The 12,132-nt window shown below is 38.4% G+C and overlaps 1 protein-coding gene across 1 annotated transcript in view; it reads right to left on the reverse strand.

The window, feature by feature from the left end:
* The window catches only part of LOC106911159 (gap junction alpha-5 protein-like), a 43,978-nt gene extending 32,295 nt beyond the window's left edge, over positions 1–11,683 (reverse strand). Inside the window, exons 1-3 of the mRNA XM_088001175.1 lie at positions 11,356–11,683; positions 8,531–8,662; positions 336–500 (exon numbers count right to left, since the gene is read on the reverse strand). Of these exons, the coding sequence (XP_087857301.1) occupies positions 336–500; positions 8,531–8,599 (234 nt within the window). The 5' untranslated portion in view covers positions 8,600–8,662; positions 11,356–11,683. The remainder of the gene's footprint in view (positions 1–335; positions 501–8,530; positions 8,663–11,355) is intronic.
* Between the last annotated feature and the right edge of the window lie 449 nt (positions 11,684–12,132).

Below are 12,132 nucleotides of genomic sequence, written 5' to 3' on the forward strand. Positions count from 1 at the left end.
AAACAGCTTCTTTGTTCGACTCGGCTCTTCTCTCTTTGCAGTGGAGGATGGCACAGGCGATTTCCTGTAAGCTTCATAGAGTCAAACTGGTGCATTACAAATCACAGGCAAACTTCATTGATTGGGAAAAATCGATAGGCAAAACTTAAGAGGCAATACCTCCAGGAAACAATCATTTCTCAATAGCCGAGGGTCCAGACCCTTTGAACGGATAATTACATTTAATTTGTCTTAGATTTCAAATCAGCTTCTGAACGTGGGTCAGGATGTGTAAGAGTCCTAATATTAATTGATGTATAACAGCAAATTTTGATTGAGTGTGTTCAGGTTATTACCCAGTATCGTATGTGTGCTATAGGAAATGCTCGGTCATAACAGACATTCTCGCAGCCCGGCTGCACTGAGTCACAGTTGAAGTCTTCCTGCTCATCGCCCCATGATGACTCGGCTGCCGTCCCGAGCACCAGGATACGGAAGATAAACAGGATGGTCAGCCACACCTGAGGAGTGAGAATCAACAAACAGAATCCATATGAAAACGCTTGGAAGCCAAAACAACATGGCAAATACAACAGGTAGAAATGTTAGTTACCATCTTTGTCGGTAGTATGTGAAGTGTTGTAGCTGAAGGATGTGGCACAGTAAATCAACAGTAATTTTAGCCAAGTTGCAACAAAAAAATGTTTTTTTTCATTAGCACACACAGGCTAGCAAGAATGTTGTTAGATGTGAGAAAAGAAATTTAAGTAGCATCATCTTCCTTTTTACAGGTGAACTAGTGTTAATATTGTAGAGGTTTAAAACTTCTATCAGCCGCAAAGTACTGAAACAATTTAACGTTTATTGATTTATGCTACTGATGTGATACTTCAGCATGGTCAAATTCTTGATCATCTTGGACTTGGACTATGAGTTTTCAAATTTTCTCAAGAGTATACCAACAAAATCACAGCTGCAAGTTTTGTTTCCTCTTCAATTTAGAATGAAACTCATATTCAAATGCAACCAATAAAGTCATTTTGCTTTGAAGAATTTAATGCTGCCACCTGTGTCCCGAGGGAAAAAACAAGAGGAAGACAAATATTCCAGTGCATTTATTTGTTTTTCTGTTCATACAACAGTATGTTTCCACAGAAAGAACTCTCATTCTAGAACAGGTTCAGTACCTGTGCCTTAGAACAGTGGTCCCCAACCTTTTTATTACTGCGGACCAGTCAAGACTTGGAAATTTTGCTGCGGCCGGAGTGGGAGGGGGGGTCGTGAATCGTCAGATAAGGCTTCTCTGCATGTTGATGTTCCGCTAAATCCTGAATATACTCAATTTGGGTTGTCTTGGCCTTTTTATCGCAGCCTGTGGGGTTTTCCCTGACTGGGAACGAGAATACAACCTGCTGAATGTGACAGGTAGCCAATCAGAAAGCGCGGTGACGTCAGAACAGAGGGGAATCCCAAACAGCTGACATATCACGCAACTGAGAGTCCGGTGGACATCGGAGATGATATGTGGAAATGTTTATTATTATATGTAAAGGTCATTATTATGTTTATTCAGTTAAAAATGTTAACTATGAACAAACATAGTTACCTCTAAATCATAGTGCAGCAAATAGAGAGGCTGCTCCCGCTGTCTTTTATCCACCGCTTTTTCTTTTTGTTACGTCTTTTATCTTTTAAAATGAGTCGACAAACTGTCACTATTGCTTCTACATTGTCATCCGTGTTTGGTTATTCTAAATTCCCGTATGCTATGTTGGGGGTTTTACTGGATTATCAATCGCGATGTTCGTGACTGGAAACGGTTTGTGTTGCTCCTGCCTTGTGGCTGGACACACGAACCGATCGAACCTGTTTTACTTTTATCAGCTCTGTGGTCACAGAGATTTGGAGGATCGGCCGACATTCTTAAATCTTGCCGTCTAAACCAGACTTAAGACTCACAAGCTCTACTCATCTCCTCTCGACCACTGCCCAAACGCTCTTCGACTCTGGACGCTATGGTAACGTTTACATATCCCTTCAAAATAAGATACAGATGCGCCACAAAAACGAACATTTTACTTTCGTGAAAATTTTAACTCACGATAATGACTAACGGAGCCCTGAGCTTGTTTCTCTGCAACGAGACGGTCCCATCTGGGAGTGATGGGAGACAATGACACCCGAAGTGTTGCTTATATCCACAGCCTGCTTGGTCTCTACGTGGTGAAGCAGTTTGAAGCTTCATTGCCTCATTAGCAGCCGGTCGCCGCATGTTACACAGAGCGGCTTGTAATATTTGACTCACCTACCGGTCCGGGATAAATCCATCCTCCTGTCTCTTCTCTGGGCCTTTACCACATTGCAAAGAAACTTTCCAAAGATACCTGATCTGTTTCTTACTCATTTTGCTGCTTGTGGGCTCAGTGTTGGCGCGCAAGTAACCGAGAGAATCCGGTTAAAGGATTTTCAAAATAAAAGATCCTCCAGACTCAAATAATACATAAAACGGAAATATTTAATCATTTCTTGCGCGGCCCGGTACCAATAGACCCTTTTCACAGTGACGTCAGACATTGGCCGCCATAACTCGAAGCGGTGTATCTTTACTTCCGGTGTGATTTTGCCTCGGGAAACCAGACTGAAAAATTCATGGATACTCATTATCTTAAGGACATAATAAAAGGTAAGGTTAATAATAACAGCATTTAAGTGTTAGATAGCTGTTATTACTCATTGTCAATCCACCATTCTCTGACTGTGTATATAATAAACAGCCTCCAATCGGAGAATAAACCAGCTAGCAGCAGATTTAGCCACAGTTGGGAAAATACACCGCCAGCAGGGCCGAGGTCAGTGTTGTAACGTTAAAAGGTTCACTTTCTGTATTAACTGTAATAAAACAGTATTTACATGTTAGCCTTTCTCCAACTGTATTTAAAGGAACCAGTCTCCGATCGGAGAGTAAACCAGCTAGCAGCAGCTTTAGCCACAGTTAAGAAAAATATACACTGCTCTGTAAGTGCTGTAACGTTTAGAGATTCACTTTATTTATCAACTTTAATAAAACAGCATTTAAGTGTTAGATAACCGTCATTACTCATTGTCAATCCACCATTCTCTGACTGTGTATATAATAAACAGCCTCTCATCGGAGAGTAAACCAGCTAGCAGCAGCTTTAGCCACAGTGCCTTTCAGTGCTGTGTTGTTAAAAGTTTCACAAAAATCACTGACATCTTCCAACACTGTTGTTTAGAAAAGCATTTTAAATATTGATTTAATATTTAAAATTAAATATTTTTACATAGAATATGTAATAATTTACATATTCTGATGTGATTCATAATTTCTCCATTTGTTTTCATCTTTCTCAGCAGTAGCCTACCTAACAACCTACCATATCTGGGATGGTTCTGTTCCTCTGTCCATGGCAGATTCAGTCAATGGACCTTACCACAGGGTCCGCGTTTCATTGGCTAATGCCCATTTGACGTCACTGCACAGCTACCACGTGCTTGACCGTCTCACAAACAAAAGCTAAAGTAGTATACACATGCTATGTAGATTGTGGACTAGCAGACCACAATCTACACAATCAAAGTTTTTGCGACAGAACTCAAATAAGAACGGTTCTCCACTGTCAGTGGGGAATCTGTACAGGCGATGTCAGGTATCCTGATCGTATTTGTGGAAATAAAATTCACAGATTTCCCAAATCTGATACGGAATGCCTTGCTTGGATCAAAGTTTGTGCACGACCGCATTTGCAGCTCAACCGTCGTAAGATTAATAAAATGTGTACCGTATCTGACATACATTAATGATTTTATTTTACCTGAAAAGGCTTTTTACAAAACTGTAATCGTGTTAGCCACGCTAGCACCGAGTATCAGGCCTAGGCACACTCAAACATTTGCCAACAACAGAAATCACTGATTTCAAAAGTAACCCTCAAAACCATGAATGCCGACTTACCCAGCCTTGCAAGAACAATAGGCATCAGTGATCTTGTCCACAGCTATATTTATGCTGAGGGTGTGAGGATCTGCTGTTTTCCTCATTGATCGGTAGCATTTAGCTGCGACGCGCACAATGTTGGAGGCATCGCCTGGCTCAAACACCTTGATGAACTTGTTGGTTTCCCTGTCCATTGTCGTGGCTGATATTTTTTGAAAATCCGGCAGAAAGGCTACACTAATCGACTCAGAAATACTTTGTAGAGAGTCAGTTGAAACGAAAGACGCCATGTTTACATAGAAACTAAGCTCCGCGAGGCTTTGTTTGTGAGACATGCGGCCACGTGGGATTTTAGGGGGCGTTTCTGGGCGGAGCTTGGTAAGGTCCATCAGCTGTAGGACAACTGCTGTCTAGTCAAACTATCATGGGCCTCTTCATTTAAAAGGAGAAACCAGTACAGAGCCTCCCTGCTTCTTCAAGTCACACTTCTTGGATGAACACTCACTACTGCAAGCAGCTGTGTTAGAAATGAAATCTTTGTGTATCTATTCTGTAATTAATATCTATATGTATCTATTAATAAATGAATTGATGTTGTGTAGAGTTCTGTAAAAACTATTGTAAAAAGCTTCTCTTGAGTAATCTACATATGTGCAACTTTTACATTTAAATTGTTTCTTTTTGTAAATTTTACACATCTGGGAACGAAGTATGTGGAGGAGAGGAAATGCTAAAATTAAAGCTGCTATTGTGGAACAAAGACATAAGGTTTGTGGCTGTTTCTTTAAAACATCTATTTAATAATTATATTAAACACTGTACATGGTTACTACATTACACAAACATAATTACCACAGTTAACAATTTAAGTCATTGATAGAGAAAATGTATTTACAAAAGCATATCAATTTTATTTCAACAGTATGTACTCAGGGTTTACAACTTAAGAAGACATCCATGTAGGATCCTTGGCGGGTGCCAGTCTGCAGTGAACTGGTGGATGACAGAGACAATGGTAAACTGTAGTGAGCAGTTTGAAGCAGAAGTCCCACCATGTGATCCACAGGGTTTTCCCACCTGAGTACAAACTTCATGCACTTTGTTTCCACAGGCACCACAGCAGAATCAATTGTAACCTGTTAAAAGGGATATAAAGGTGTTATTCCTATGTTATCAATTTTCTACTGCCAAGTCTACAACCACAGCAAAACAAAGTATAAGAAACTTAACCTAATCATAGGTTAAGTTAATGAAGTTAATGAGCTAATATATATATATATATATGTATATATATATATATATATATATATATATATATATATATATATATATATATATATATAGAGAGAGAGAGAGAGAGAGAGAGAGATAGCTCATCACATTTCTCCAATGAAACATTAATATCTATCTATCTATCTATGACAGCATCTTCCTCCTCATGTCTTGATTGTAGCAGGAGTTTGACTTCTCAGGACGTGATGGAGCAGCGGGTGTTTGGCATAACTGTCAAGTTTTGGACTTGTGGCTGCAGGTAATGTCGCTACTTAGCGGGTGGTGAAACTAGAGTATGACGTGAGGAGGGTGTTACGACTGGCTCAAGGTCATAACAAAACGGAAGACCATGCAGGGGTTAAATGCATTTAAATTAATATTTATTAACAAAAACAACAATGGATTGTAGATATCAGTATCAGTGGGGTAATGCAAATGCTTGGATGTGTTGTATGGGTGCATATGGAAGTGTTGAAGTGCAAAAACAAAGACAAACTCAAATGTGCAAAAAGGAGGGGAGCTGAGGCCTGGCAACAAACACCATAAGTGTCAATCGGCAGAGTGGACGCTGAAGGCGACAGAAGACGGAGACAGCCAGGTTCAAGTACTCTGCGCTCCCAATCAATGAACCAGAGACACCTGCAAAGGGGAGGAGCACAAAGACAGACAAAAGCAACACCTGCAGCCCAGCCTACAAGGCCCAGGGCCGTAACAAGGGGTTAATACGATCATGCATTTTACGTGACGGGTGGCAACCCCAGTCTATACTATAAAAATCTGATTAAGATTAGAGCCTAAATACGTTCTATTTCCAAAACAGAAAGGCTACGTAATGTTAGCCAGCTAACAAATTACTATTGCTATCCTAGCATATCAACTAACAGCTAGAAAAAAACAAAACACGTACCTTCGTAGTCAAACTGGTATCAATCAGCGAGGAATTTGTCCAGTTTAGATTATGTTGATGAAGAAAAACTAATTGCAAATAGTGATATATCTTCAAATCGTATTTGTGGCAGCTGCTTTAGAGTCCAGAAACAGCGTTAACTACACACACCGGAACTAAAGAGACACTGGATCGAGTCAAAACGGATGTTGTCTGACGTCATGTGAAAAGGGTCTATTGGTCCACGGACCGAGGGTTGGGGACCACTGCCATAGACATACTATAAGAGTAGACCCCGCATTGGCTGCTCCGGTGCAGGAAATACTGCGGCCATCTTGGAACGGTTGTCCCTCCTACTTTGCTCAATCAAAACAGCAGAAGATGCCTCAGCACTGAGGGATATTGTTGTTCGGATCTATGGATTATTGATGTGAGGGCTCCACAGACAACATTTCACAAGTAAGATGGACATATTATTGTGTATATATTGTGATTAGAATATTACTTTACTGTATTTATGTCCATCGGCGAGATACCAGCTAATATTAGCTACAGTGCTTGGTGTAATACGGGTTCAGCCCCGCTATGAAGGCTAACTGAGATTCTGTAAATCTAAAAAAAATATTATTCTCTAACATTGACTTAGATTATCTGACACAAGAGCCTATATTAGAAATGAAACAATATAACACATATTATAAAACTTACATTATGTGTTGTAACATCCACCGGCAAAGTTTACACAGGTGGTAAAGACTATTATTTATATTCTTTCACTCAGTGAAAAATAAGATACATCCTAAATCTTCCGTTTTTGTTTTGAAAGTTTCCTAAAGACACGATGTGAGGAAGAAGAGGGAGAAATCTATAAAGAGAGACGGATTCACTGCAGCACGGATGAATCTCATCGGATTTTGGACTCAATCTCATCTGCTGAATCTCTGAAGCTGGAAATCCTCAGCTGAAAAACATATACATATATCTATATATATATGTATGTATATACATACATATATAAACATGTATCCAATATATATTATTCAGTATTAATAATTATTTATTTGTGTCATTATTAATCATTATTTATTTGTGTTTGTATAGTTATATAAATATGTATTGATATTACTAAATAATTTATTAAATAAATGATGAACGGCTGTGTGCTTTGTAATATGCTCTCATACATCGATATCAGAATATTCCTATTCTATTGTTATAGCCACTAAGCATATTTAAATATGATGAACTATGTATTAAAAACACTTAAAAAATACAATTGTTTATAAATGTAGCTTTGATATGTGTTTGAATATGGTTTACAGTAACAAAAAAGTGTGTTATGATCGATTAAATGCACTGATACGTCATTGTGCTGCTAAACACATAACGCTGAGTGGAGTGAAGTACTGCTCCAAGATGGCCGCCCTAAATCTCGTCAGCGATAATAGACGAGAGCGGTCCATGAGGGTCTATCCTTATATTATGTCTATGACCACTGCCTTAGGACATCGGTGCTCTGTTGTTTTAATCCGTTTTGGGATTATGCCAATTTTTCAGCATGTCAATGTTCTCCTTAGGCCTTCTAACGAGCCATCATTTGATCCAGGTGTGTTAAACTAAAGCATGCAGGATGTCGGCCCTCCAGGACCGACTTTGGACACCCCTGCTGTAAAACAACCAGAACTTCCTGTTAGGAATTAAACTTGGCGCCTGGAGGTTTCAATTGTGTGGGAATTGCATCAAGGCAAGTATGTGGATATATTAGCGCATTATTTGTCACAGACTAGAATGTGTTGGACCCTAAAATTCTGTTTTTCCTCCACATACACAAACACTGAAGTGTTAAATCTTCACTTTCGTCCGAGTTTTTATAAATAGTCCTTTTTAGTGATACTAATCAGAGTTTTCATGTGGACGAAAGACCAAAACACATGAAAATTTAATTGTTTTCCAAATATCCGGCTCCATGTGAACTGGGCCTCAAAGTCTTGGTATTGTCTTGTTGTTGGCTTTGTCTGATCTCAGCTTGTTTTCAAATTAGGTTGTCTGGACTACAATGCTGATATTTGACCCGTGACACCTATTTAAGCAAATTTTCTCCTTTTGTTATCTACTTAAAAAAACTAAGCTTAACTCAATGAAAACACAATCTTGTGCATCACTATCATTTTATACAACACAGATGTTGGATAACATAAGCTCATGTGTTTCCCTTCAAGAATTAATGATTTTCATATTTTTGTACAATAAAACAAACTAAACAGCATTAACATTATCTTATGTCTGCCCAGACATAAACTTCAGATCAGGACATAAACAGGACAATCTGAAGAAACATGTTCTATTCTGAGAGTATAAATGTTTATCAGTAGCCAGAGTGTTGTCCTGCTCCATGTGGATGTACTCAGTGTGTCTTTTTGTGCTTGGACGTGTCATACCTTGCCAACAGAGGTGGAGTGCTCCTGTACTTCCTCCAGAAAGTTTCCCAAAAGGCTCCAGTCTGCCATGACTGACTCAAGCTGGGCTTGGAGCTTTTAATTCACCGCTCTGATGACCGCTGAGCTGCTGAGCTGCAGATACAAGATGATCGAAAGTAAGAGAGAACAAACAGCAGGTTTAAAATGTTCAGGTGGGTTACAAGGGGCGTCAAAGTACCTCAAACTATTGTCTTAGCTTTCATGCCTTCCAACAAGGCTGTGATTTTCCTTTTTAGTCATACATAATAATGTATTCAGAGAGCAACAAACGTGATGCATAAAAGGTCATTTAGAAGATCTTACTGTCTCCTGCAGCCTTTATAAGTAATTCTAAAATTAAAAAGTGAAGAAGGCATTGAAAAAGTATAGATTGCACTCATGTTGTGTTGTGTGTATATGTGTGTGTTCTTCTATTATCTTAACCCTATTGACTCCATCTCCACTCTGGCCCTGACCTCATTTATAAAAATGTCTGTGCCCATGTCTTAGTTTAGACTCATTCCAGTTCCCACACTCCCTCTCTGTCTGCCTCAGGGGACGGAAAACTGGACACACGCACGCACGCACGCACGCACGCACGCACGCACAGACAGCCTTCACTGTATCACTGCCCTCTCGTGTTCTTTAAATTAAAATGACCTGAATGTATTAAGCAAACTTTGGAGTTTACAGCTTAGCTCCTGCATAAATAATGGGTTTTGTAAAACCCTTTATAAAACCCATTACGTTGTACTGGATGAAACAATTGAATACAAGTCGCTTAAATATATCAAGTATTTATATATAAATATATAAACTAAATATATATAAACAAGTTATATATTTAAGCATCTTATACGAACATATTTCAAAGGTATTCTTTACGTTTTGGAATGACTTTCAGCAAGAGTCTAAATTGGCAGAAAGTGACTCTGAGACACTGTTAAAAAATGAAGAGTTTTAACTGCCATCACTTTTGATCCTTATGTTTTATTTTTTTATGCTTTAATGCTTCTAAAGATAATTACATCTGTTTCTGTGGTTGAATGTAAATGTTAATGCTTGTAAATGTTGCTACTATTTTGCCAGGTTCCTCTTGAAAAATAGATTTTAGATCTTAAAGAGATCTCAGGGAGCTGAATAGGTGAATCTTGGTCATAAAAATGTCAGTTATTCATCTTGGAAGGTCATACAGTGAAAATAACAATATTGGCCATCTTATCTCCAATTTTCCATTTGCTTTTATATATTTATTTATTTATTTAACTAGTTAGGTGACTATGTGTATCTGTAAAGCATTGTATTAATCTTTTTACAAATTTGATGAAATTGGCCATAGAAAAGTAGTTTATTTAGAGAAACAAATGACACAACAATATAAAACTTCATAAATCCTGTTTTCTCAGGTTTTAAGGAGACAGTCGCAGACACAGTTAAGTAAAAAATATTTCCATCTCCTCCGGCTGGATTTAATTCCATAAAAGAAACAACATCTTAAAATTTCTCAGCAGACATGCCGATTTGTTTGCAAAGTAATTATCATTCTATGAAACACCACAGTTGACCTCAATAACATGATCTGACTTTGCTTTCTGTGTCTTTCTGAACGGATTCTTTTCATCGATTACTTTTATTAGCTTTTTTATTTCAATTTACAATTTACTTGCTGTGATTTCATTGGACAAAAATGGAAGATAACATTTAACTTGGAATTTACTGCAGAAACTATGTTTAAATGATGCCTGGAAGAAACCAAGGATTAATCAGAACTCCACATTTTTAACCACATTAATGCCCTTCCTTTCCTGTTTTTCTGAACCCATAAGAGCTTTAAACAGATGTTGTGTGTGTGTGGGTGTGTGTGTTCATGTCTTTCATAAGTGCTCCCAGCATCATTAATAACAATATTACTTCCTGGTATAGACATTCGCTTGACCTTTGTGTGTCAATATATGTGTGTGTTCATTACCAGCCCTTGGTATTGTCCTGCATCCTGTAGCGCACACACACACACACACACACCCCCACGCACACACACACACACACACACACACACACACACACACACACGCACACACCTACACACACACACACACACGCATACATACCTATAACTTCTCCTTTGTTTGCTAATATGCAATAAAAAATGATTAAGACTTGAAATCATTTCAAACTGACAATTAATATGAATTTTCAATAACATATATAATAAATCACTTACCAATATTCAATAAATTAAAATATGTGTTCCAATGAGGCTTGATTCTCTAATTAGAGACACTTTTTGAAACGAATAATTTCCAAGAAGGTTTTTAACTTATGTTTCATTAACCACACAAATATTAAGCTTTTTTTATTGGTCTAATGTAATATTCTGCTCTTAATGTCATGTTTTTATTTAGGCTGAAAAACATCATTAAGAGAGAGAGGATTGAAAACTTCAGTAAATAAACTACATGGTGTGTTTCACTTTGCAAATTGCATTGCTAAAATAAATTAGCTTTTTAACATAACTACTTTTTTTTTAAAATGCCCAATTTCAAGGCGTTAAATATTGAATCAATTTTTTAAAGTCATATTTCATGTAACATTTTTACAACTTAAGTTAACATAGTCACCTGACTGTAACATTATCACTTGATTGTGACTATGTTAACAATCAAAATGGCAGCAAGTGCCTGGAAAATTCATAATTATCCGTATTTCACTCCCCATTTTGACTCAACATGAGAGTTGAGGATGTTTTTGTTTTCAAATTTAGAAAGTTCTGGACTGCAGGGTGCTTAAGAGCAGTGAAGACATTTTACCTGATTTTAAATGTAGATGTTGGTAGTTTGATGCAAACTCACAAAAGGGTTTTGTGACGGTAAAGCGATGGACGCCTCTTTCCTTGAGGTAGGTGTTGCTGAAGTGCCCTTGAACAAGGCACTTGATGCCTTACTTCACAGGTGATCCGAAGGGATTCGCTGAACACAGTTTGCATCTGACACAAGCCACAGTGCCTTTCTGTTGTCTGTAGTTTGCCTCAGCCCAGGCCGATAACTTCAATCTCAGGAAAAAAACCAATGGAGACCGACGCAAAGACGGATGAACTAGGAGAGTTGAGTAAACGGAGTCCAACCAGCTGCTGTTTGGATCCAGAGATCTGGAATGAAACTAAATGTGAGGGAGACTGATTTATTCACGCCCCTTCTCCCCCCCTCCTTTCCTCTCTGCTTCTCTTTCTTATCCACATCTCCAGAGGAAGTGGGCCTGGTGCCTTGCTGCCTGCTATTCAAAATTAATGTATGTTTGTTTGCGGCTTCTGGCATCTGAAGGAAGTCGTGTATTGTACGAGGACACAATAGCTGAAGGTCTCCGTCCTGCATTCCTTCATGTGTTCTTCTCTATATGTCTCCGGTTGCCCTTTACTGCCGTAAATAACAGCTACTGACAGAGTTCTCATTAACCATCCAAGTTCAGCACTAAATTTGACATTGCTGAATTTAAGGAGCAACTCTTTTAGTTGCTTACAAACTATACCATCCAGATCAGAAGAATTCTTTCCTTCTATGGGTTATGGTGGTGACAGTGTCAAGAGTAGG

Source organism: Poecilia mexicana, unplaced genomic scaffold (genome assembly GCF_051168715.1).
Source record: "Poecilia mexicana isolate PSO_F unplaced genomic scaffold, ASM5116871v1 scaffold_20, whole genome shotgun sequence".
NCBI lineage: Eukaryota > Metazoa > Chordata > Actinopteri > Cyprinodontiformes > Poeciliidae > Poecilia > Poecilia mexicana.